Consider the following 27,366-nt stretch of genomic DNA (forward strand, 5'->3'; position numbering starts at 1 on the left):
CGTCAGACCCCTTCCCAAGATGGCGCGGACGGCGCAGGCGAGGTTACAGGCCCAGCGAGCATTCGCCTAAGCTGCCAACGAAGCCCCGTTCAGTCTTCCATTCTCGTCCACCCTCTAGTCCCAGCCTTCGGAGGCCCCGCCCCTCCTAAGCCCCGCCCGCGCCCACGAGGGTGGTTGGGGCAAGATATGGGCGGGGCCAGACGGATCCCGCGCCTGGTGGATCCGCCGTCTCGACACAGCCGGCTGGGTTAGAGACTGAGTAGCGGACCCGGAGTCGACATGGCAGCGGTGTTCAGGCGAAGCTGCGGGGTGAGAGGGAGAGCTGGGCTCGGCGTGGGTGGGGAATGGAGGTTGTGGTGTTTGGCTAGGGGAAAATGGAGAAAATAGGTGCGGCCCAGAGGGGTGGGAAACGAGGTGAAGAAGGAGCCTTCTTCGGGGAGCCTTAGCGCCCCCTACCTGCTCCCCGCAGCACGCGCACCCCCTCCTCTCATTGTGGGACCAAGTGCTTCCTGGGTTTTCACTTTCCTGTATCCCCAGTCTGCAATTGCCCCGTATATTGGCAGCGTCCACTCCTCGGAGTATCCTTTTTCTTTCTTGGCCCGAGAACTTTCCAAAGATTTCCCCGAGGATCCCATCCTTTGCAAAGTGAACCCATCTCTCAATTGGGCAGGGCCTGTTTTTGCTGAACTGGGCTAGTACGTCTTGGAGAAAACTATCTGCTTTCTATCCCCAGCCTAAGAAGGGAGTCCTTAGTAAATTTCATTCCTCATGTATACTGATGAAGATGTATACTGATGTATACTAGAAAATGCAGCATTCAGATAGTCTTACCTTGGGTGCCTGTCAAGTTACCGGGTCCAAGTCACGGGGGAAAGAGAAAACAACCAGCTGAACTTTGTGAAACTTATTATGTTTAATACGCGTTTGGTTTTGTAATGTGGTAGAGGACGCTTACACGTTGTGAACGTTTAAAAAAGTGAAAAGAAGATCCTACCGCTGAATTTTTCTTGATGCTTGTCTTTATGTTCTAGTGTTGTGTCACAGATTTTGAATTGTCAGTCACTAGATACATTTTGCTATCTTAAATACTATTGATGTATTCACACAAGACTGTCATTTAAATGTCATTTATAATTGAGTAAGAAAGTTATGTCCTTGACCATAATAGGAGCAGTTTTAGAGTTTAGAATAAAGTCTAACGGATTATTGCTCAATATTTGTCATTGTTATACAAGTTAGTGGGCTCTGAAGGCAGAAATGGGGATTTTTAAAATGATTTTAAAATCTGACACCAGGAAAAAAAAAGACACGGATTTCTCAATCTCTCAAAGAAAGAATATAGAGAAACCTAATCCAGAAAACTTATACAACTGTGTCTTTTCTTTGACACGCCCATAAAACTAAGACTCTTATTCCTAAGAAATATGCAAATATGTTTAACTATAGTTGTACTGTTACTGCAGAGTTGATGCTTGAGTAAAGTTGCTGCCTTTTGGAGATTTGGAATTCCAGTGTTCTGAGCAGAGAGTCCAACGTAATAACCAATATTTATATGGCATTATTGCTTCCAAGATATTATATTATTTTAGTCATCTCAACAATTACCCAGTAAGATTAGCCCCATTTTCCACGTTTGAAAAAGAAATTAATTAACAGGTGGGTTGGCATTTTTTCCCTCCCAGTGGCTACCTTTGTACTTTGTTTTATGTAACATGTTTTCCTGAAAAATCATACGTAAGCTTTTTGTAAATTATTTTAAATACACTAATAAGTCCCTATTTAAAGCCTCTCAGCACACCATTTTACCTGTATTGTGAGGTCTAATTTTTGTCCAATGCTGTCTAAACACACATTTAGAAGAGTCAACTATTTTGGTCTGATCTTTGTGGGAATTTTTTTCTTTATATAATCTGTTAACCAATTAGGATACTTAAATTGAAAGAGCCGTAGAGCAAGGTGGTAAATGGCATTGGCTCTTGATAGTGAATGTTAGAGTAATAATTCTGGTTCCTAATAGTACAGTGACCTTGATCAATTTTACTTGACCTTTGTGAGCCTCAATTTCTTCACATGGAAAACAGGAATAAAAATAGTGTCTTAATCTTAGTCTTGATCTGGAGATTCAGTGCATTAACATGTAGAATGTGACTAAATGAGAATAGGTTTAGTCTATGATGACTAGACAATGGATATCAGAGAAACCATGTTTTACTTCCAAAATAAGATTAATGAAAATTGCAAAGAAAATGTGAATTTTTAATACTGTAATTTTTTCAAAATTGTAGTATAAAGTATGTTATTATTTTGCAAGGATCATTTAAATTAAGGTATTTGACAGTCTATATTGTCACTTTAAATGTAGGTAGTTCTCTTTGCAAGTTGAAATTGTCATCTACAGAGTGGACAGTTTCTTCTCACAGATTTTGGAAAACAAGCAAGTTCTGTCCTTGATCTTTTAGTTTTTAGTTTCTGCTTTCTTTCAATGTCTAGCTTACTAGAATTGTCCAGAGATAGTTCTGTTAAATTCTTCGAAGTGTTAAGTGTTTAATTTTGGCTGTCCTTAAACATTTACCCAGGAGTTCCAGTATGGTTTCCAGTTTGATAACTGTAGTAAATCCCAAGTGGTTACTTTTTGTGTACATTAAACTGTTATGAGTATAAAAATGGGTTGGAAAGGAACAATATCTGATTATATTTTTATATATCCTTTTGAAGAAATATAAGTATATTTCAGATATTAAGTAGTATATTAATGGTTTAAAACAAGGTTTGCAAACTTTTTCATAAGGGGACAGCAGATATTTTTGGCTTTGTGAACCATATGGTTTAAAAACTCTGCAGTGAAAGCAGTGTGGTATGGCTGTGTTCCAATAAATTTTATTTACAAAACTGATGGGGACCATAGTGTGCTAATCCCTGGCTTAGAACATTCTAAGAATAATTATACACAACAGAGGAAAATACAGAACATGGCTTTAGACTAATTTGTTTTGTTAAATAGAGTGAGGTATCTTAGAAAATGGGATCCTCCAAGGGGAAGATTCCCAGGGGCATAGCTGGGAGGATCACAGGGACAGGGTATCAAAGTTGATAGACTAGGCAACTCTTGAACATAGTATACCATCCTATTGTTGCCTCTTGTTCCAACTTTCCAATCACAAGTGTTCTAGAGCTTCTGGGTGAGATTTCTGAAATAATGGCCTGAAGTTTACTACAACCCTGACTGTTACTTGCCTTGGAAACACTCCATTTTAGTAGTGCAGATACTACTGATCAGTTTTATTTGCATTGTGTTTTAAAAGAATTTCTACTGTGATAGGTGTTCAAATTTCTGATAATTGGCTTAATACAGAAATCAAATTATGGTTGAAGGCATTTAAGTAATTACTCAAACTATGTTCTTTTAGATATGTATGTATATATAATTATTCTCATTTTATTGTACTTTATACTCATTTTACAGTAGATCTGACACAGGCATTAAATAACTGCAGAGAGACCACTGGAGAGAAGGGAGTGCAGGGAAACATGGGAACCCGAAGGGAAGAGACTCAGATCAAATGAGAGCAAAAAATATGAAGGGTTCATCTGATCTGTGTGTAGGGTGTGGAAGCTGCTTTTTTTTTTTTTTTTTTTTGAATGGAGGTACTGGGGCTTGAACCCAGGACCTCAAGAATGGTAAGCATGCACTCTACCACTGAGCTGTTTCCCTGCCCCGTAAACTATGTTGTTGAATATGGTCAAACAGGTTGCTCTACTCATTTGCAATTGTCAATATTCTCTTATTGGATTGATGTTTAATTTATCAAATTTACTGTAAAAAAAAATTGTTCTTTATAGGTACTGAGAAGTCTTTCTCGTTTTGACTGGAGATCACAGCGTACAAAAGCTGTCCTAAAACGTGAACCAGGAGCGGGATTTAGTTTTGGTATCTGTTCTGTTCTGCCTTTTGACTTTAAACTTATATTTGTTATATATATGCAGCTTTTTATATGTATTTGGAATGTATTTGTAAACAAACTTAGTAATGTCTGTCAGTGAGTAGAATCAATCAGTATCCATAGATTGTTCATAGTTAGTCACACTCATTCTTTCTGATCTTGTTTTCTTCTTGAGCATAATACCCTATTCATAAATCTATATTAGCACTATACATATATATTCCTGCCATTTTTCCTAAGTAAATAGCCTCAAATAAATAACAGATTCCGTGATACATATGAATATTCTCAACTTAGAAATTTGAATGCAACAAATACTTATTAAACACTTATTGTATATCCAATGCTAGGTACCTGCTAATAAGCCTGTTTTGGCCATAATATATCTGAACTGCAATTTGGTGCTAGTAGATGTGGTTCTCAGTCTTGAGATCAGGGAGCCATGTGGTGTCAGAGGGAAAAGGAGTAAGATTTTCTCTCCCCTTTTCTATCTGAAACAAAGTCCTGGGCAAAATAGTTGAAATAATAATCCCTTTCTTTAGCATCCGTTGGCCCCTAAAGTGCTTCTTGCTTCAAAATTATTACCTTTCCTCTAATTTAAAACCCATTTTCTCAGTTCCCTTGGTTTCAGAAAATAGTTAAAAGGCAACTGAGATAATTAACTCACACTCAGGTAGAAATAAACTCAAAACTCTGTAGAGTTATCATTTTGAGTTTTATTCTTTCAAGATTGTTAGAGTATAAAGTTTTTTTTTTTTTTTAACAGAATTAAGTAAAAATTTTGAAGCAATGTAAGGATAGCAGTTTGGGAGACTGGATCTTACTTCCTTATTGAGATGTTAGGTTTGGTATGATTGCTGTTTAGTTTCAGTTTGTCACATACAGGTTCATACTGCAAAGTGAAAGACTAGCAGGAGAAATCTATGGTGGTTTGCTAAGCGGCAGAGTATGAGATATGTTTAGAAGAGGGTGATTGTGAAGCTAAAGTAAAGAAGTAGAGGCAACACCTATGACCAGTTGCATCTGGTTCTTTATCTATAAAATAAAGATAATATCTAAACACAGGATTTATTTGAAGATTAAATTATATAATATATGTAAAGTCCTAGCACATAGTGACTGGATTAAAGAAAGATCTCATATAATACATAATAGATCCCTGCCTTCCCTACCTTTTACCCACCCACAATCTTAATATGAACTGGCCCCAATTTTAGAAGTAAAGTTGTGAATGAGAGAGCGAACACTAGGCTGAAACTCTAAGTATACTTTTACTGCTAACTCCATTGTAAGACTTATGGGGTTATCATTTCCTCACTCTGGGCTTTTGTTTCCTTATCTATAAACTGAGAGATTTGTTCTTAGGCTATTCAATTCAGCAGCAAATTTCTAAAACCTTTTACATTTTATTTCTCACATCCCTATAGTCTTATGCATTCTTGCTCATTCTTGCTTCCCTGCCTTTGCTCTCATTCTTCTTGTCCAAAATACCCTGTATCTCTTAAATTTCACCTATCCTTTAGTGTTGGATGCAACCACAATAAAACTGTATGACAGTGTGGATTTGAAAAAAGTGCAGTCATAATTGGCTCCTATTCTCAGTTCAGCCGTCCTGTTTATTTCATTAATTTGAGAAACCTTCCCACCACTTTTGCCAGATATTTTGTGCTAATTTATAAACTTAAATTATCTGAGTTTAAAGGAGGAGTAAAATTGAAATTATGGTATTAATATTTTTATATGGTATGTTGGAATGAGTTTTATAGGTTTGTGGTCACTAGTCATGTCTTGTCTCCCTGTTAGATTGATTCTTGAGATCAAGGCATGTCGGACATACTAGTTTCATTTCAGTCTGCTCTGATGAGTCCAGATAATAAGTAAGAAACCTTTTTTTTTTTTAACCTTAACCTTTGGAAGAGAAAAACTCGTTTGTATCTGCTACTCATTAATAAAAGCTAGAAATCTTACCTACTCTTTTGGCATTAGCATTGACATACATTTATTCGTATAGTACAGTGAAATCTTGATTAGTCTGAAAGCACATTATAGGCTTTGATCTTTTGGTTATCAGGGGTTAAAGTCATTATAAATATAGGTTTCCACATACTAATTTCATTTCCTCAACTCATTGTCCTGTTTTAATGTTTTCTAAATAACTTTCCCTTAGAGTTAACTGAACAGCAGAAAGAATTTCAAGCTACTGCTCGTAAATTTGCCAGGGAGGAAATACTGCCAGTTGCTGCAGAATATGATAAAACTGGCGAGGTAGGTATATGCATTTTAAGGAGAGAAAAGTCTTTTACATTTTTTACAAGATTTTAAATATAACTAGATCTTAAGTGTAATTGACTTTTTATTTAAAATATTTTTTTTCTTTCAGTACCCTGTCCCAATAATTAAAAGAGCCTGGGAACTTGGTTTAATGAATACACACATTCCAGAAAGTTGTGGTAAGCTTTCTTAACATTTTTAATGCTAGGATGCATATGAACAAGAAAATTTTTGTTTTGAACAAGAAAAATTTTGAAACTCTATTCAGTCATTCTTTCAAATATTTGTTGCCATTAAATGGTTTTCTATTATGTGCCCCTGTTCAGACTTCAGTATTTGACAGCTTTTAGAAGCCTTGCACTCAACACTTTAGAGGCATTTTTCCATCTTTATAACAGGTTCCAATGTTAACTTGATCCTAATTCTTGGTAACTTCTCTCTCTAGAGTTAGTCAGTTGGTTGCATTTTAATTCTACCTTCAATTTTACATATTATTGAGACTTCTTTCACTCCTTCCACAGTCAGAGGGTCAAAGTTTTAGCAGAGTTGAATCAGATTTTTACAAAATCACGTTGAAACATAAAGACAGATCCAGATTACAAATAGTAAGAGAATTTTTTGTAATTTTAAAACTTACTTTAGCGAAGTATAATTTGTTACTGTACTAGCGAGAAAACTTAGTTTCTTGTGTTATAGACATTGTATTTTCAAGTTTGCATTTAAAATCAATTAGGATTTATTGGAAGTAATTTAAATAGTTTACCTTTATTTCTATCGAGATGTGCTATATATTATAATGGGTTCTTAAAACATTTTGATACTGTAGGAGGTCTTGGACTTGGAAGTTTTGATAGCTGTTTAATTACTGAAGAGTTGGCTTATGGATGTACAGGCATTCAGACTGCCATTGAAGGAAATTCTTTGGGGGTAAGTAACTTGGAAAATTATTGCCTACCTGAGCTGTGTTAATGAAATAGTACTGCTAGGTTAGGTTAGTGGAATATTGCTCTCTTTAAAAAGATTCTGCAGTGAACCCTAGAGTTCTTCTTTCATGAGTTGATCATTCTGGCCCTGTTGTCTTCAGTACTTGGAGTTCTAGCTGTCCTTGTAGGGAAACTGTACACTTTGGCTACGGCTTCAGTGGCAATTCTTAGGTAAGGACATTTCTGGGGAAGGATCAGGATGGCTTGCTGTCACTGCTGGCGATGCTGAAATTTAGTGAGTTGATTCTTAGGAGGCCTGATCATATATACCTTGTCAGTTATGGTAAATTTAATTCTTGTACATTTTACTATAGTAGATATTTACATATTGTGTTACCAACAAGTCCTATGTAACTTAATTTTATGAAAATACTTGGGTTAACAGATTTATACCATTATGGTTCTAGATGTCTAACTTAGAGGCAGAATAAAGGCCAATTCTTTGGACTTACTCCCTGGGGAAAGATAGTTCTCTTGTTCTGAATTATAGTATTTTAATTTTCATGCCTAATTTAAAAAATATCTTTTTTTTAACATCACTTTTATTTGGTTGATAGCAAATGCCTATTATTATTGCTGGAAATGATCAACAAAAGAAGAAATATTTGGGGAGGATGACTGAGGAGCCACTGATGTGTGTGAGTATGTGCAGCTGCTGCTTTATTTCACATTTAAAGAAGGGAATAAGTGTGCTCCTTTCCCTGTTCAGTCTATACGTATATATTGTACTATAACACATTAAGACCAAAGCAGCATAGGGACAATGATGTTTCTGGGATGCCAAGAAAGTATCATAACAATCCTCTAGCTTATTTGCAGGAGAGAAATACCTACTTAATGGAGCACTCTGGACTAGAACTGAGTGGTTGTGTCAGGAAGTTTAGATTGACTACATGACAGTAGGTGTTTCAACTAGAAATTTTTTGAACTAATAAATTAATAATGTGACTAAAAAGGTAACAGTTTGTTGAATGACTGACTTGGGTATGACATTTATAGATTTTATTTAATTCCCTGAGAATTACTTAACAAATTTTTAGTTGAATTTCTTGAAAAAGATACTTTTGTACAGTTTACACACATGCATATTGCAGCTCTGTTCTGAAAGTGATTTTACATAAGAATTTTTATTTCTTTTGGTTATTAGATTTGAATCTAGGATTTGATTGTGATACCAAAATATAGTAAATTGTTATTAAGTTTTGAGCTAATTTTGAGAATTGGTCTGAAAGAGTATAAAATAATATTTGAAAGTAAATATTTTTTATTTAAATCAGGTACCTAAATTTCAGGCAAACTAATTAAGACATTTATACATATTTCCTACTTTCTTGGCAATTTGTTTCCAACAAATGAGAGTTACTTAGTAGGCTGTTTCTCAATACCAAGAGTTGTGTGGAATATCTACATTCTTTTCTTATAACATATAATATTAGAAATAGGGTTTAAAAAAGTTGTAGCACAGAGATGCTTAGGAGAACCTCACTTAATGCATTGATATGAATATTTGTAATTGTCTTAGTACAAATCTGTATTTCTAAGATTTAAAAAAGTCTTTAAATGTAGTTCAAATATTTTAAACATTTCTTTGGCAGTTTCTGATAAATACCTTCAGTATGTATAAAAATACATTTATTCTTGTCCCTAAATTACTCTAACTTCTGAATTAATGAAGACTTCCTGTACATTTTCCCCCTAGTGCATAATATATACTCAAATATGTACCTACTGTAATTGATGTACTCAAAATATGAAGCCAAGGGTGAAAATGAAAATAGGTATATTAATTGTAATTATTGATTAATTTATACTGAGATTCAGTTATTTAACTCCCAATAAATATTTATAACATTAACTACATATAATACTATGTTTTATTTAAACTTTTTAAAATTAATATTTAAAGTTTTTTCTGATTGTAAAAATAGAGAAGATTTAGAAAGTATGAAGAACAAAAATGTCTCTAATCCCTCAGATGGTGAAGTTAACTGGTATTACAGACCTATTGTATACTCTGTTAGATTTTTTTAATGCATATAAATATTTTTCACAATAAGGGTCATATATGCAGTTTTGTATTTTTAACACGCGTATTTTTTATGCTCTACTTTTTAAATACTGTGACATTTATTACTACATAATATGCTATCTAATTGAACTACTATAAATTATTTTACTATTCCCTATTGTTGAATATTTAAATTCCTTAGATTTTTGCTTTTAAAAATAATTTCATGGTAAAAATTGATACAGAAAAATATGATAAGTTTTTGGATTTAACTTTTAGTACAGTTATAGTGTTAGTGCATATTCATAAGATTTAATCTCTTACCACATCATGTGATCAGTTATACTACTGTTGAGGAAGCAAGTGCAGAAATAAATAAGGGCCCCACTGTAATTATTTTTCAATATCACCTGGTGGAAAAAAATTTTTGAAAAATTAAAACTAGTTATATTATTGCATATATATTATATATATATAAAATGTTTAAATAATAAGTTAGAAACATACTTGTTTTTCAAATATTGGATTAAATCTTTTAAAAAGTATATACCTAAAATAAGCAGAATTTTTAAACAGTTAGAAACAAATATTAGACTATTAAGCTTGTTTTGGGCAAGATATTCAGTAAATTTATTTGTCCAGCCATGGTCTAAGAACTCGGAAGTGTTTGTAAAAAGCCTAACAATGGTATGGAAAACTCTTGTTATAAAACCATGCATTCCCAGGGGAACTAAGAAGTAGCTGAAATGTAACTGAAACAACACTGAACTTGGGGGTCACAAGACCTGGCTTCAAGTCATAAAATAGCAATGTGATCTTAAATAGTTACCTAACCTCAAAGTCACTTCTGAACACAGGGTGTATAACATCTAAAAAGGATATAGTAAAGATAAAACAAAATGCTATTGTTTTTATAAAAATATCTTTACATAGTGTGCCTTTTGTAAAAATATAGTAGAGAAATTTGTTTCATACCTAGTGACCAGGGGAAACTTTGTTTCTCTTAACTTTAACTCATTCATCCATTCATTTACTCAGTATCTGAGTTCCCTGCTGTATGCCAGACTTCAGTTTATGGGCAGTTTACACTTATAACTGGTATTTTTTTGTTTTGGTGAGTAAGAAGCGTAGGGCCAGTTACATAGTCCACCACCAGTAATTATTTGAACCTCAAAGCATGTGTTGCATTATATTATTCTTCTTTCTGATTTTATCTTTATTTTCACTTCATCCTAATTTTTTTAAAAGACATGTATTGTATAAACTACCTCTAGCCCCCTTAGAGTCTAAGGCAAAAACTAAAAAATTTAACAGAGAATAAATGCAAAATTGCCTAGTAAACTATACACAGATAAGGTGGTGATGTCATCACCAATAAAGAAAGGTATAATGTTATACTTAATTCCTTTAAATACTTGAATACTGTGTACCAGGTGGCTTGGAATTAAAATACTGAATAAAACTGGGCCTCTGCTCACAAGATAACAATCTGGTAGACCCTTAGATCCTTACCCAGAATGTATTATTCATAGAATTATAGAACTCATAGAATTATGCAAAATAAGTAAATAATAAATTCTTCATAAATAAATACTTGTGCATAAACAAATGTTACAAATTTGCTTGACTTCTAGTGTGATAAAGACGAGAGCAAGTTGTGGTGGAAACAAAATGGCTTCTGCTGAAGGGGCGTTATAAAAGTAATTTCCGTTACTAAGAACAACTCCAAAGAACAAGCCACTTTGTAGGGAAACACACAGACTCATACGCTTGATAAACTCTAGAAACTGTGCTTTATTGTAAAGCAGAGGAATGGCTAATAGCATATTTCAGGGGGAGAAAAATTCCCAAAGGTACTTAAAATTTTTGTACTTTATAGGGTTATCTTTTCTGGAGAGTTCATTTATATAATACCCTTTTTTGTTATGGGTGGAAGCATCTTTGAACCTCTAGGTAGGAAAGTAACCTGGTTGACTCACGTGACACCTGAAACCCCTCTACAGCACCCCTGTGAAAAAGCCATCTAGGTCCTGTTTTCATGTCTGGGAATCACAGCCTCCTATAGCAGCTCTGTTTGGAAGGCTCTTGGACCATTAGAAAGCTCTTCTGGATTTCATGCTCCTGAGGGAAAGGATTGTCTCACTTCCTTTTATAATTTTATCACCCAGTACCATAGTAGGTGTTTAGTAAGTTTAGATAATTTCACAATAGGTTTCTTCTATCAATTTCAAATTCTCTCCCTTGGCTGTATAACCCTTCAGGTATGTGAATATGGCTATCATGTGGATCTTGTCTTTTCTAAGCTAATAAGCCCCAATTTTTTCATCTTTTCTTCATATAACACAGTAAAGTCCCATCACCTTCTTAGTAATCACTGACTCAAAAGTGTTATGGAGCTAAATCTAGTACTCCCGTATGGTCTGCTGAGTACAGAGTAGGATGGTTCCATCACCCTTATTTTAGATAATATACATACTTTTATAAATATAGCATTGTTGATTTACATAAAGCTTACTCTTGACTTAAATTACCAAATTGGTCTCCCCATCAGGCATTAAGTTTTGGTGTATTAACTGAATAGTCTATTAACTCTCCAGTTTCAGCCCTTCTCCCCTGAGCTTTACCTTCCTATATGTGCTAATCTAGTAGACAGTTCTTCTTGGCTAGACTTAAACACTTTAAACTAAATGTGTCCCAAACCAAATTAATTTCTCCTCACTGTTTAGAACTGCTTCTCTTCTAGATTATCCCTATTTGAAAGCTTCCTAAACTAAAAAATTGAGAGTCATCATAACATCCTCTTTAGCTCCTCAGCATCCTATTTAGTCATCATGTCCTGGGATTTCACACTACAGTTCGCAAGTTCATCTTATCTTGCTTCTTAGTTAAAGCTTTCTTTCTGGCCTGCACTATTGCAAAGCCTCCTAATTTGTGTCCCTAACTCCTGTCTTATGTAGGTACCTTCTGCCACTTACTAGATCTGTCAACTTGGGAAAATTATGTCACCTCACTATGTTTCAGTTTCCTCATTTACAAAATGTAAATTCCTAGTACCTATGCCATAGGATCATTGTGAGGTTTAAATGAGTCAAGTGCTTAGAACAGCACCTGGAAGATAGTAAAAAGTTGTTGCTGCTGTTGTTGTTGTTATTATTATTATTATTATTATTATTATTATTATCCCCTCTTAAATCTGTCCTTTATGCTTGTGTAATAATAAACTAAAATGTGAATCTAACTATCACTCTCCTGCCTTTACAAAAGCATTGTGTTTTCATTTCATCAATGGCAGTGATATCTATTTTTTGTTTGTTTGTATGTTTGTGAACCCATTTTAGAATGTGACATCCTCAGAAAAATGCGTATGTATTCCTCACTTTTGAACACCGGCCTGTTCTAGGTTCCCCTAAAGCCCACTTACTTGATTCCTTAAGCTTCTGTGGCACAGTAGCAAGCGTTCTAAACTTTTGTTGAATGCATAGAAGTGTACTCTCCTAGGCATGGCGTATGCCTCAGCCTCCGTGACCAGGTCCCTGTCTGCCTTGGTAGCCTGCTTTCATGGCTTTGAGCTTCATGCTTTACATTCGAGTACTGAACCGCTAGTCCTTGGTCTGGTACAACTGCTGTTTCCTTCTTCCATGCCTAGATCTGCTTGTCCTCGCTTACTTGTCCTTCAAGATCATTCCTCCAATGAGGATTACTTGCCACTTCCCTTGCCACTCATCACCTCCTGCCCTGCTGCAGGTCTAAGTCGTTGTTTCTCATGTCCCTGTGAACCCTTACTACTTTGAATTAAAATTAACTGCTAAGATTTCTCTCTTTGGACAATAAGTACCTTAAGGATATGGAACTGGTGTCTTTGGGCCCGGTATTCACAGTCCTGGTCACTCAGGTATATCCATTACTGCCTATATTTTGTCACATCTCTGTTGAAGAGCCTTAAGAAGCCCCCCTTTACCAGATTAAATTTTAGCTGCTTAGTGTAGTATAAAGGGGTCTTTGTCCTCTCTTCCCTTCCTTTCTTTCTAGACTCATTTCCTACCATTCCCTTACCTGCACAGAATATACATGTTATAGAACTCGGGTACTTTTGTGTTGCAAACACCGGGTAACCCTGCTTCTTCTCTTGATATCATTGCATATATTATTGCTTCTTCTGGGAGTACATATTCCCCCTGTTCCCTACCCTCTAAGAATTCCTTGTCCTTTGTGAGACTTAATTTAAGCATCACCTCTGGGAAGCTTTCTGACACGCTAAATCTAAAATACTTTCTTAAATCCATTGTGTATAACTTTAATACATATATATATATATATATATATATATAATTACAATATATTACTCATCTCTGCTGTTGCGTTGTAAAATCTTGAAGATAGGATGTCTTTCGTTTCCGGTTTTTCCATCTCCTCCTTCATAACCAGTACATAGTAGGTGCTACTCAATAGATGTTTGAGTGAATGAGTATATGTGAAATTGAATTTAACTTGGTTGAAGATATCTAACATTTTAATTTTTGATATGGTTTATTGGTACCCTTCATCTAGTTTTAAATTATATATTAAATGTTTTTACATTTGAGCAGCTAGATTCTTTAGGAATATTTTATTTTTAGGTATTTTAAAAAATTTTAAATACTGGCTTAAAAAATAAAATACCCTCCTTGTTCTAAATTTTCATAATTTAATCATTAACATTTAATCATTTCCATATACTCAAGGCCTACTGTGTAACAGAACCTGGAGCAGGCTCTGATGTAGCTGGTATAAAGACTAAAGCAGAAAAGAAAGGAGATGAGTATATTATTAATGGACAGAAGATGTGGATAACCAATGGAGGAAAAGCTAATTGGTATGTTGTTTAAAACATCTCTGTATATTGCTTCTTAATTACTTTATATTTAGAATTTCCCTTCTCTTCTTTCCTGTATTATTAAACCACCACAATTAAGTTAAGTTTTATCCATGGAACTGGAAGGTCCATAAAAGATTGTAAGTAGTTCAGTGATTTTCAACAACTATTTTTAAGTCCTGAACTATTTCTTTAAATTGCCTCAAAAGTTTAATTTGTGAAATAAAATTAAACAAAAATACCTACCTACTCTGGCTGAATCTGATTAGGAAAGCTGGAGCTCCCTCTGCTGGGCTTACCACTCCCACTCTCCATACCAGAACCTCCTTGGAACCGTTTCCCTAAGACTCCAAGGAAAAAGGAAGCCAGTGGTATAGCACATTTCTCTCATTCTGAGCAATATACACTACCTTTTAGAAAGGACATAATTTTAGTTGAATAAAATCTAAGAGGTCCAAAAATAATGACATGAAGTTCAACAAAGAGTCATAAACGCACTTAAATATAAAATGTTGAGGAAAAACATTTGATAGCATTGTTTGTGGGAAAAAGATGAAGAGAGGTTCAATAGGAATCAACAGTGTGATGTATTTGCCTTTAAGGAGCTAATGTGATTTTTTGCTGCAGTAATAGGAGTATAGTATCAAACTAACAGGGAAAAATGGTTCTGGGCAACACATTTTAAGACATGCATTGACAAAATGGAATAAATTCAGAAGCCAATACATGTCCTGCATTAGGATGAGCCCAGAAAACAGGTCCTGTAAAGAGTAAAGGAATTCGGTTTCATTATGTTGGAAGAAGTTTGAAATTTTTGAAACAACGTCACACACAGAGGAGAGCAGGCTCATAGTGTTTGCTTCAGAAAGCCAGTTTAAAAATAATGGGTGAAAGTGAGAGAAACGTAGAAGAATAAAGCTCAACGCAAGGATGAGCATTTCAGCAACAGTTCTGTCCAATGTGTGTTAAGTTGTCATGATAAATACTGTATTTATTCACTCATCACTGTAAGCATAAAAATAGAACCTCTGATTTCAAATATAAGTATGCTCCTCAGTGCTGTTTTCTGGCAAGTAAAGCATTATTCCTGGGAGTGAGCGTGCCAGCAAGTTGTTTATTTTAAACATATCTATCAAACACTTTATGAGTGTCTGGTATTATGGAGTACTGTGTCATTAAGTAATCATAATGTCAGAAAATAATAAACAAAACGTGAAGAGACAATTAAAATGTCACAGGTTGAGAGAAATCCAACAATGCAATTAGAAGCTTCCATAATCTTAAGAACTCATGAAGTCCAGCTTTTCATATAGTAAGACTAATTAGGTAACATATGATACTAGAAAACAATTTCTACTATTTTTTAAGCTATTATTAAGTAAAACTGTAGAGTGAATAATAATTTATTAGTTTTAAGCATAGAAAATAAATTTAAGGAATTAAAATTTCCTATATCAGGCTATTTAGAACATGGGCTACGTGAACATTTGGATGTTTTGCCTTTTCCTCATATTTTGTTTTTAAACCTTTCTGGGAAAAATTCTTCTGGAGAGAAAACCCAGCTGATATTCATAATAATTCAGCTCTAACAGAAACACTGATTTTGTTGCATAGAGAGGACAGTAGTCAGAATAGGAGTTTGTATCTCATTTCTTTTCACAGGCAGCCCCATTTACCTTCCTTTTCCAGAGAACTTGTTTATCCCTTAAATACTTAAACCAGTCTTGGCAAAGAAAGAGTGTCAGTTTCAACACACACGTACTTTCTTTTAATTTTACGTTATCTTGATACAAGGAATTTTTAATTACAGCTCAAACTGCTAAAGAAAATTAAATACCATGTTAGTTATGAAGCAAGCCTGGGTTGAAATACTAGCTCTGCTACATTGTATGTAACTCGAGCAAGCTTTTAAACCTCCCTAATTCTTCATTTCCTCATCTGTAAAATGGGGGTAATAATCATTGGGATTGTTGGGAGGATAACTGAGATGCAGTCACCATGCGTTATCTGCTGATAGCATTATCTTTATCATGTATGTATATTTGTATATGTTAGGTATTTTTTGTTGGCTCGTTCTGATCCGGATCCTAAGACTCCTGCCAATAAAGCCTTTACTGGATTTATTGTGGAAGCAGATACCCCAGGAGTGCAGATTGGAAGAAAGGTGTGTATATTTGTCAGTAATTAAGGCCTCCAATATTATTTTAACTAAAAATTTCAAAATTACGATCTGTTTCCTTTATTGAAAATATGTTGTTTGTATTAAGTTACAATAAAAATTAAGCCATAGTTGATGTTACCAGGTGAAATAGTTCTTACTGAAGATTTTAAGTTGAGAATAGTTGTTTCAAGAAATTACTTGAAAGAGTGGCTATTTGTGGTGCCAGTCTACGGAGAATGCCAGTAACAGCTGTGAGGGATAATGAAGCGGAAATCAAAATATGATTTGTATGGCCTGCCCAGTAATAGAGTTTTAGACATTTCAAAAGACTTTCCCACTCTTTTTCCTTCCTCACAGGAACCTTTCAGGTAGGATAAGTGGCATTATGCACACTTTATGGATTAAAACAATGTAACATAAATTGATTACCCAAGGTCATACAACACTCAGAGAAAAATCTTCCTGAGAAAGTGTGGAAATGGCAAAGAGCCGTGAATGGGGGAAAGCAAGAAAAATTTTATTTAAACAAGAACAGGTAATTTAACATATTTGAAAGGGTTAGTAATCTGAATGCATGGAGATAATTTAGCAATAACACTTAAAGTAGACTAAAGAGAAAAGAAATTAAAATTTAACAAATCAAAAAAGAAATGAAGTCATTAAAGTAGTCCAAGTGAGAGCTGCGGAAACAAGGTTTAAGATTGTAACTCTGAGAAAAGAAAGAGGAGTCACAAGTTTTCAACTGTAAAACTGTTGTTTTCAAAACGAATTTGTAAAAAAGAAAACCTATTCATGACCAAATGATGTCGATGTCTATCAGGCAAAGGAGGAAGTATGGAACTTAATTAAGAGTTACATGAGCATACTTTCTTCCTCCCAGATGGATAAATGTTCAGATTGTCTGAATAGATATTAGGCTAAGGGTTGCATACCTGAACTGGAAAGGGTAGTTTGAGTTGAACAAGTTGTGCAAACTTCTAAACTATTCATATGTATTTGTGTAATTCTGTTTTATTAAAATCCATGACAATCTCTCCATTGTACCCAAGCCTCTTTAAAATGGACACATGTTGCTTAAGTATGTAGGAGGCGTAGGTTTTAGGTTGTAGACTATTAAAAGTGGGAGATACTTTACATATTATTTATAGTCTCTTTACTGAACATTAAAACTGAGATCCAAGTGAAGTGATTTACTCATGGTTACATACTTAAGAGGCAGAGTTGAGATCAATGCTCAGGTGTCTTAGGAACTTGCCCAGTGCAGTTTCTGACACTATATTATGCTATGTTTTCTTTTAAGAGTAGATATTAAAGGTAGACTGCACTTTACAAATAAAACTATAATGAGATTGTTGTGTATAACAAAATATAACTGTTACTGAACTCAGGTCTGGATGCTTGCTTCTCAAAAATCAATACTGAGAGGCAGTTATTGGTAGAAAGGAAAGTTGCTTTTAACCAGAATGCTGGCAATGTGGCGAGAAGGTAGACTTATGTCCCCCAAAGACCAACTCCCAATATTTTGCTCAGCCATGAAAATTTGAAAGGGAAAAGGGGAAGTGATCTCAGTTAATCGTTGAGATAGGGGATCAAGTTCATCGCCATCTCCCACTGCATGCAGGCTTGTAGACTCCTTGTGATCTTTCTTCAGTTGCTATCTCGTTCACACAGTTTGTGAGATTGCTGAAAGGAGAGCTAGGGAAGAGATCTCTTCATCTATTAATTACTTATTCTTCATGTCTACTTCTTTGACCTATGGACAGAACCAATAGTTAGGCGAGGTATTGTGTAGTCAAACGATTTGAAGGGTGTGCTAGAGCTGGAGATGAGTAGAGCATGGGAGCATTTGAGTTAAAAGTTACAATATGCTTTGCTAAAGTGGCAAGACAAAAGGAGTTTCCTGCTGAGGGTGGTTTCTTGCAAAGAGCTGTTTATAAATCTCCCCTCCACCCCCATCAGATACCGTTATATTTCTGTGGGATTAGGAACAAAGTTCTGTCTTCTGTAACTGCTTCATGCTGAGAAAGGGCATCGAGGTCTTAAGGTGAAAGATACCGACATGGATTTGAAGTATCTCTGCTGACAGTTTTAGTTGCCCGCTTACATATATGGGCAGAACAAGCTGCAGTTATTTTGATGTTCACAGAGATATAGATTATTATGAGCTATATAGTAGTGTTATGAATAGCTATTATGATAGTTTTAATTCCATTCTCTTGACACCAGTTCTTGGAACTGTGCTGGCCATAGATTCAGTGCTGCTCAAGAGGGAGCAGCTTATGTCATGGCTGCGGTCTAGTCATCATACAATTAGCTTTTTCCCTCTGGTGGCAGTTACAGTACCTGTAAAACAATTCAGGATTGTGCACAGACAGTGAGTGTGACTCTCTTGTCCTAATCAGTAACTAAGCCTGTTCTTTTGTGACTCAGGGAGGACTGGGAGATTTTAGCTTTTCTACAAACAAGAGGCAGGGGGACGTAGAGGGCCTTAGTACTTGGCAGGGGGAGGGGGTGACACAGATTTCTGCTTAGTTTCATAAGTACTAACAGTGGTTTTGCTTCTTCTAAGCAATTGGTTTGTTTTTATTTATGTTTCATTCATGTTTCTCTTTTAGGGATGGTTGCTAGAAAACTCAGGGCCAAATTTATGGCCATCTCTAGAAAGTGTAAAGGTCCTGACAGATTATACTTTTTTCAGTAGTAAATCCATTTCTGATTTTAGCTTGCTAATTTTAGTCTTACTTTCTTTTTTCCCATTTTCTCACTTTAGAAAAATCTCTAATTCAATAAATATCTATTGAGTTTATTACTATGTGCTAGGCACTATTCTAGATATTGAGACTACTGTATGAATCAAAACACAAAAATCTCTGCCCTTGGAGAATTTACTTTCTAGTGAGAGAAACAGATAAGTATATGTTTAAACCTCTTTAAGTCTTTTTTGAAATATATTGAATTTCAAGTTTGTGAAATTTGATGTTTTTCAAAACTTTTGTGTTTTAGAAACTATATGGCTTGAGATGAGTCCAGGAAGCATTTTGGTCTTAAGTGTTCTGGTGATTGGATGAGTCTGGGAAACAGGATAGAGTAAAACAATGTTTTTGTAAACATCTGAGTAAAGGTCTAAGGTATTAGAGTTTATCAACTTTAAAAGACAAAGAGATGTTAGTTTCTCTCTTGTTCAAACTATGTATTATTGTCACTGTTTCTTCGGGCCTCGAAGCAGACTATTGGTATTAAAGAATTTGTTTATAGCTCTATGTTCCCATTGACCCCACTGCATATTAAAAATGAGATTACTTTTTTTTTCCCTAAGAAGGGTCATGATATCTGCAACTTCTCAAATAATTCAGCAAATAATACTAATAGTTATACACACACACACACACAAAACCCCACAGAAATAAAGCAAATGTGCCAAAATGTCGACAATTGGTGAATCTAGGTAAAGGGTATAGAGATACTTGTTTTACTTATCTGGCAGCTCTTCTATTGGTTTGAAAATTTTCAAAACAAGAATTTGAGGGAATATTGTTACCTTGGCAATTTCTTGTGTGTGCACTTACCACATACCCAGCACTCAAGAGAAATGAATATAAGGACCTATGTTTATAGCAACTTTATAATTACTGAAAACTTGGGGGGTGGAGGGGAGCCATCTACTTGTGGATAGGATTTATGGTACATCCATATAGTGGAACACAACTCAGCAGTAAAAGAAATGAATTACTGATCAGCAGCAACATGGATGAAGCACTATGCAGAGTGAGAAGTCAGGCATAGCAGGCTGACCTTATTCCACTTATATGACATTCTGGAAAAGGAAAAACTTATGGACAGAAATCAGATTAGTTGCTTGGGGTTGGGAGTAGAGTAAGGGAATTGACTAAAAGTGGTACAAAGGAACTTTTTGGGGTGCTGAAGTATCTTGATTGTGATGTTGATTACACACACATACATTTGTCAGAAATGTGTTTGTAAAGTGGGTGAATTTTTCTATATGCAGATTCTATCCTGTTAACCCTAATTCTAAGAAAGAGTTCCGGGAAAACAGATACAACTATTACCCAGTACATTCCTTTGCTAGCTCTGTTAGTTAAGCTAAAATTAAATGTTTCAAAGCAGATTCTGTTTGCTAAATGTTTTTAATGACATTACATTTTACCACATTTACTATGGTAAAAAAGATAATCTTCAAACATATAATGAAATTTGTCTTTGTAGGTAATATGTACATGTAGATTTTAGGCTAGTGTTGGTTTCAAAGTTTGTGAAACACTGTTTTAGACTAGGAGTTGATGAACAGTTTTTGGTAAAGATCCAGAATATTTTGTAAATACTTTAGATTTTGAGGGCTACATGGTCTCTGTTACAGCTACTCAATTCTGCCATTGTAGCAAGAAAGTAGCCATTAGGTGATATGTAATGAATAGGTGTAACTGCATTCCAATAAATCTCTCTCTACAAAACAGGCATTGCAGGCCTGTTTTGTCTACCCCTGTTTAAGACAATTGCAGAAAGTCATAAAACAGTGGTTAAAGCAAAAATGTATCTTAGCTCAAAGAAATGTTCCTTAATATATATCTTTTTCCTTATTAGGAATTAAATATGGGTCAGCGATGTTCAGATACAAGAGGAATTGTCTTTGAAGATGTGAAAGTGCCTAAGGAAAATGTTTTAATTGGTGAGGGAGCTGGTTTCAAAATTGCAATGGGAGCTTTTGATAAAACCAGACCTTCAGTAAGTAATATGATTTGATAATCTTTGTAGGATTTTTTATTTATTACATTGAGTGGTTTTAACATTGTGTGCTTGGTGTGTATTTCCTTTTTAATATCTGCTTCTTTTATTAAGGGTGGAGAGATTGTTTTTTGTTTTAGAATTCTTCAACTCTCTTGTTACCTATTACAGAAATTATTTTAGCAAATATAATATTACTGTAGTTGTTGGATTTACAAAGAAGCAGCTCACATTTAATCATTCCTGGGGAATATGTACTCATTTCCTCCTTCCTCACATATTAGGAATATTTTCTATAAGAAGCTTTCCCTTGTTAAACAGAAGGAATGACTTATCTCTAGGCTATGATCCTGAGCTTTAAAAATGCCTTCCATTAACCTTTAATTCATAAATAACATAAATATAAACACTTGTGATCTCCCCCTCCCACCCACTTTATTGCCTTAAGGTATAGGTCGGCTTCTCTTTGTGTACCATTATACTGTGTGTTTTAAAGACAACATCAAGTTTTGCTTTGTAAAATGTTAAATTTCTAGGTGGCAGCTGGTGCTGTGGGACTAGCACAGAGAGCTTTGGATGAAGCTACCAAGTATGCCCTGGAGAGGAAAACTTTTGGAAAGCTGCTTGTAGAGGTAATTTTAATACTATACTTGCTTTTTCAAATGTAAAAACAATCATTTTCATCTAAATATTTGAAAGTTATCTTTTAAGTACAAACTGCTATCTTTCTGCTTTGGTAGCAAGAAGATAATGTGAACAATCAGTGTGGGCTTTAAGAATAGATTTTAGACTTTGCCATTAACTGTTGTCCACTTTGGGAATTATGTTAATTAAGAGGACAAAGAGCAGATACTGTTTGAGTGCCTGTGCTGTACTGACACTGTGCTACACGTTTTAAATACATCATCTAATTCCTCTAGTACTACCCTTGTTTTGGTAGTACTGTGATCTCCATTGAAGATCAGGAAACTGCAGCTCAGAGAGATTAAACAATTTGTTTGAGGACAAATTTTTGTTAGCGTTTTATTAGCATTATTTGTTATGTCATCAATGTCTTACAGTTTTCAGAGTACAGGTCTTTCACTTCCTTGATTACATTTATTCCTAGGCATTTTTTTCTCTTCGATGCAATTGTGAATGGGAGTGTTTTCTTAATGTATCTTTCTAATAGATCATTATTAGTGTATAAAAATGCTACAGATTGCTAATAGTTTTTTTTTTTTGTGGAGTCTATAGAGTTTTCTAGATCATGTTATCTACAGACAGTGACAGTTTTGCTTCTTCCTTTACAATTTGGATGCCTTTTATCTCTTTTACTTGTCTGATCGCTAGGACTTCCAATTTTATGTTGAATAAAAGTGGCGGGAGCGGGCAACATCTCCTTGTCCCTGATTTTAGAGGAAATGTTTTCAGCTTTTCACCATTGAGTGTGATGTTAACTGTGGGTTGGTCCTTTACTATGTTGAGGTATATTTTCTCTATACCCACTTCGTTGACAGTTTTTATCATAAATGGATGTTGGATTTTGTCAAAAGCTTTTTCTGCATCTGTTGAAATGATTATATGGTTTTTATCCTTCATTTTATTAATGTGTATCACATTGATTTGACTTGTGAATAATGAACATTCTTGCATCCCTGGGATAAATCACACTTGATCATGATGTATCATCTTTTTAATGTACTACTGAATTTGGTTTGCTAATATTTTGTTGAAGATTTTTGTATCTATATTCATCAGGGATATTGGCCTGTAATTTTTATTTATTTTTACTTTATTTTTTTGGGGGGGGGTGGTGGTCTGGTTTTGATATCAGGGTAATGCTGTCTTTGGAAAATGAGTTTGGAAGCATTTTCAATTTTTTTGGAATAGTTTCAGAAGGATAGGTGTTAAGTCTTTTTTTTTTTTTTTTTTTTTATGTTTGGTAGAATTTACCTGTGAAGCTGTCTGGTCCTAGACTTTTGTTTGTTGAGAGTTTTTTTCGTTACTGAATCAATTTAATTACTATTAATTGGTCTGCTTAGATTTCTGTTTCTTTCTTATTTAGTCTTCTTAAGTTATGTCTCTAGGAATTTATCCATTTCTTCTGGGTTGTCCAGTTTGTTCACATATGAATTTTGTAGTAATCTCATGATATTTTGTATTCCTGTGATATTGATTACAACTTGTCTTCTTTCATTTCTGATTTTATTTATTTGGGACCTCTCTTTTTTTTCGTGATGAGTTTGGCTAAAGGTTTATCAATTTTATTTATATTTTCAAAGAACCAGCTCTTAGTTTCATTGATTTCTTATTTGTTTTAGTCTTGATTTCATTTATTTCTGCTCTGCTTTTCATTATTTCTTTTGTTCTTTGGGATTAACTTTGAGATTATTCTTCTTTTTCTAGCTCTTTTAGGTGTAAGGTTAATTGTTCACTTGAGATTTTTCTAGTTTCTTGAGGAAAGCCTGTATTGCTATAAACTTCTGCTTTTGCTCATAGGTTTTGGAATGTTGTATTTCCATTTTCATTTGTCTCCAGGTATTTTTTGATTTCCTCTTTGATTTGTTCAGTGATCCATTGGTTTTTTGGTAGCATGTTGTTTAGATTCCATGTGTTTGTGTTTTTTGCAGGGTTGTTTTTGTAGATGGTTTATAGTCTCATATTGTTGTGGTTAGAATAGATGTTTGGTATGATTTTAACCTTTTAAAATGTATTGAGACTTGTTTTGTGGCTAACATGTGGTCTATCCTGGAGAATGTTCCATGTGCTCTTTATTTTTTAATTTATTTTATTTTTTTTTAATTGAAGTATAGTCATTTACAATGTCAATTTCTGGTGTATTTTGCTCTTTGGGGGTCATCAATATATTTTTCCAAAGCTGGAAGCATATGACATATTTGAAATTTTCACATATCAATGTATGATGAACATATTTCCATCCTATAGCGTATCTTGGCCATATAACTCATAGAACACTTACTGTCTCTTTTTGAAAGTATTTGCCCTAAGTCTCCTGTTTGATTATGAACCTCTAGTGAATAAGAAACTTCTTTTATTTGTCCTTGTCAGGGCACTCACTTTCCCATCAGCACCTTATATAGTGCTACATTATTTTTCATTATCTATGGCAATTTTCTTTTGAAATTCCCAGGAGATACTTAGAAGGATCCATGTAATTTTTTTAAATTTTTATTTTATTTTTTTGGTGGAGGGAGGTTATTAGGTTATTATTGTTATTATTTCTTATTTTTAGAGGAGATACTGGGGATTGAACCCAGGACCTTGTGTATGCTAAGCATGCACTCAACCACTTGAGCTATACCCTCCGCCCTTATGGTATTTTTGCCAAAAATGCATACCTTCATTCCAGTCCTGTGAAAACATCAGACAAACCCAAATTGAGGGACATTCTACAAAAAATAACCAATAACCAAAAATAACCAATATTCTTCAAGAGTGTACTGTGGTCATGAAAGAGAAGGAAAGACTGAGGAATCCCAGCAGCCTGAGACAGACTAGGCAGAAATAACAATTAAATTCAGTTGGAATCCTGGATGGGATCTTTCGACAGAAAAAAGACATTAGTGGAAAACTTGGCCAAATTTGAATACAGTGTGTAGATTAGTTGATAATATTTTACCAACATTAATGTCCTGTCCTTGATCATTATACTATGGTTTTGTAATATGTTACCACTGGAGGAAGTAGACTGTAACAAGTCTAAAATTAGTTTTTGAAGCTAAAAAAAAAGTTCCAGGAAAAAAACTTTTAAATTAGTCATCTTTAAATTAAGATATCTTTAAACTTTTTTTCTTTTTAATTCTAGCACCAAGGAATATCATTTTTGCTGGCTGAAATGGCAATGAAAGTTGAACTAGCTAGACTGAGTTGCCAGAGAGCCACTTGGGAGATTGATTCTGGTCGCCGAAATACCTATTATGCCTCTATTGCAAAGGCATTTGCTGGAGATATTGCAAATCAGGTAGCTACTGATGCTGTGCAGATTTTTGGAGGCAATGGATTTAATACAGAATATCCCGTAGAAAAACTGATGAGAGATGCCAAGATCTATCAGGTAATGTTAAAAATGATTTTTGTGTATTTTTAGGGATCATAATATTCATAAATGTTATGGTAGATTTCTGATCATTTGAAGATTTTATGGCACTAGTAATAATAAATCTTTATCATAGATGCTTCTGAGCCTAGATTTTAGAACTAATTAAGGCAAAGAAAAATGTGACCTTGAAGTTTATGTCTTAAAGAGAACAGGCTAGCAAAATAAATGGTACAGAAATGTGCAGTATGTCTGGAACAGCCTTCTTTGATTCTTAACATCCTAGGTAATTGTAACCCACCCTTTAGTCTCCTAAAAGTATGCATATCATTTAAAATTAGTTACTTTATTTTGAATCTTACCTGACAACTCTTGAAACCATGTGTGGGAGTTAAAAAACCAAGGAGAGGAAGAGAGGAGGATGAAGTTCTAAAAAATGATCTAGATGACTCTGTCTTCTAAGTTAAGTTGGTGGTTAGAAAAACCTAGAGATTGGAGTAATTTAGTAAATAAGATACAAGTGCCCATGCCCACATGTAACTTAAGTAATTATGACTCATACTTCTCAATATCTTTTCCATAGCTTCCCTCTACCCCTAGCAAATTATTTGACAAATCTAGAAAAAAGTCATTTGAAATCCAGAGGTAGAATCATAGACTGTTAGAGAAAGACATTCAGAAAGTGCAACCCCTGAGTTTAGACCTGAAAGAACTAAGGGTCAGAATTTGTTCCTTATCCAAAGTTACTGATTCATCTGGTAATGCTCGCCCTCCCCTGGCGCCTGAGGTGACTGCTTTTTAACTTTTCTCTGCCATCGGAACTAACAAATGGCTTGGGTTAGGAGTTTCAACTAGCAATGAGGGGTGGCTATTAGGAATACCTAAGTGAACAAAACCAAATCCTTCCAGCATTTGCAACTCCGTTCTCTTTAGCAACTCTGTTCCTTAGGCAGAAAGAAAAAAATCAGGTTTGAGAGTAAGAATAGAAAATGACTAAAGGTGACAACTAGCTAAAAGCAGTTCAAAAAAGTTGGATAAATATTTTAGAAACAGTAAAACTTTAGATTTCCAAACTGTTTGAAATGTTAATGTCCTTGTATTTGATGCTTTAAGACTGTCCTTCAAAATTTTGCTAAAGGAGTTTTTGTAACAATTTAACTAATCTTTAGAGAATAATTTTCTATTTTCAGAAAATCAAGTTTCAGAATCACTTTAGACTACAGACTCTATATGGTTTGAGTCAGTTTGGTGTTGCAGTAGGAGCTTAGAGTGCTGTCCAAAATACTGAGTAAATCAAAGTATTTACGTAGTGAAGATATTTAACCTACTTTTTTTTTTTTTGACAGATTTATGAAGGTACAGCACAAATTCAAAGGCTTATTATAGCCCGTGAACACATTGGCAGGTATAAAAATTAACCAGATCACTGTGTTAATAATTCTTGAATAATTAGAACATGATCTACTATATAAACTCCAGGAAAGAGAAAGGGCTTTAAGATTTTTTCCAGTGAAAATTTAAAAATAAGCACTCTTATACTAAACCTATGCAACTGATTCTAATAGTGGTTTTCTAGTTTTGTTTAACTTTATGCTTTGCCTTTTGCATAATATATTTTGTTTTATTAAACTACGTATTGTCCTTAGTTCCACTGTACTTGAATTACATTAACCTAGAAAAATACACTTGTTTTGTTATTTTGACCTCTTAAAATTAAAGTAACAGGAATTCCTTGGAGTTTTCATATTTTTCCAATGACAGAAAAGTGGATTTATGAAAATATTAAGAAATGTTCCAAAATTTACATTGAGAAAATACTGTAGGATTTGGGAGCCATTCAATAACTTGCCAGGAGCTTTGCAGACTTAATGGAATTGTATAATAGAAGTTCATTTTACTACAATTTGGGAAGCATTTGTTTTCTGATTTGTACAGTAATAGTAAAAATTTGATGTTCATATTCTCCCATTATACAGTGCCCAGAAATTATTTGAAAATCTTGTTTAATTCTGAGCCCACATTTCACTTGCCTTACTTAAAATAAATCAGTAAAATTTCCCTTAAATTATTTGTATATGACTCTTTTGATCTCCAGTTAGCCTTAGTTCTGCAGTATACAATCTCATTTTGTGTGCATACATTCTAAAAATAAACTTAAATAAAATTGTCTGTTCAGTGTTGTCTGTCTGTTTGATTTGTGTATCTATTTATATTCTTTCCAAGAAGTTTTACTACTTCATGTAATAGTGTATATTTGATTTATTTACTATGATGGAAAAAAATTGTTATGATTTTGAACTGCATAAAGTTACCTGCTCATTTTTCATTAGATTGCATTATTAGTTACCTCAGAAAATATCAATATAAAATA

General features: G+C 34.3%; 1 protein-coding gene across 1 annotated transcript; it reads left to right on the top strand.

The window, feature by feature from the left end:
- The first annotated feature begins 140 nt into the window (after positions 1–140).
- ACADM (acyl-CoA dehydrogenase medium chain) lies at positions 141–27,175 on the top strand. The gene is made up of 12 exons (XM_006193474.3): positions 141–309; positions 3,841–3,928; positions 6,109–6,206; positions 6,322–6,391; positions 7,039–7,139; positions 7,753–7,833; positions 13,925–14,055; positions 16,111–16,219; positions 20,816–20,956; positions 21,493–21,588; positions 24,765–25,013; positions 26,342–27,175. Exons 1-12 carry the CDS (start codon positions 280–282, stop codon positions 26,411–26,413), a joined length of 1,266 nt encoding a protein of 421 aa, XP_006193536.2. The 5' UTR covers positions 141–279; the 3' UTR covers positions 26,414–27,175.
- The last annotated feature ends 191 nt before the right edge of the window (positions 27,176–27,366 follow it).

The sequence above is a fragment of the Camelus ferus genome, chromosome 13 (genome assembly GCF_009834535.1).
Source record: "Camelus ferus isolate YT-003-E chromosome 13, BCGSAC_Cfer_1.0, whole genome shotgun sequence".
NCBI lineage: Eukaryota > Metazoa > Chordata > Mammalia > Artiodactyla > Camelidae > Camelus > Camelus ferus.

Excerpts from the sequence above, each read along its gene's own strand:
- ACADM (XM_006193474.3), top strand. The coding sequence starts at position 280 with ATGGCAGCGGTGTTCAGGCGAAGCTGCGGG. Across the intron at positions 6,392-7,038 it reads ACACATTCCAGAAAGTTGTG|GAGGTCTTGGACTTGGAAGT; the intron begins GTAAGCTTTCTT and ends TTGATACTGTAG. Across the intron at positions 7,834-13,924 it reads CTGAGGAGCCACTGATGTGT|GCCTACTGTGTAACAGAACC; the intron begins GTGAGTATGTGC and ends CATATACTCAAG.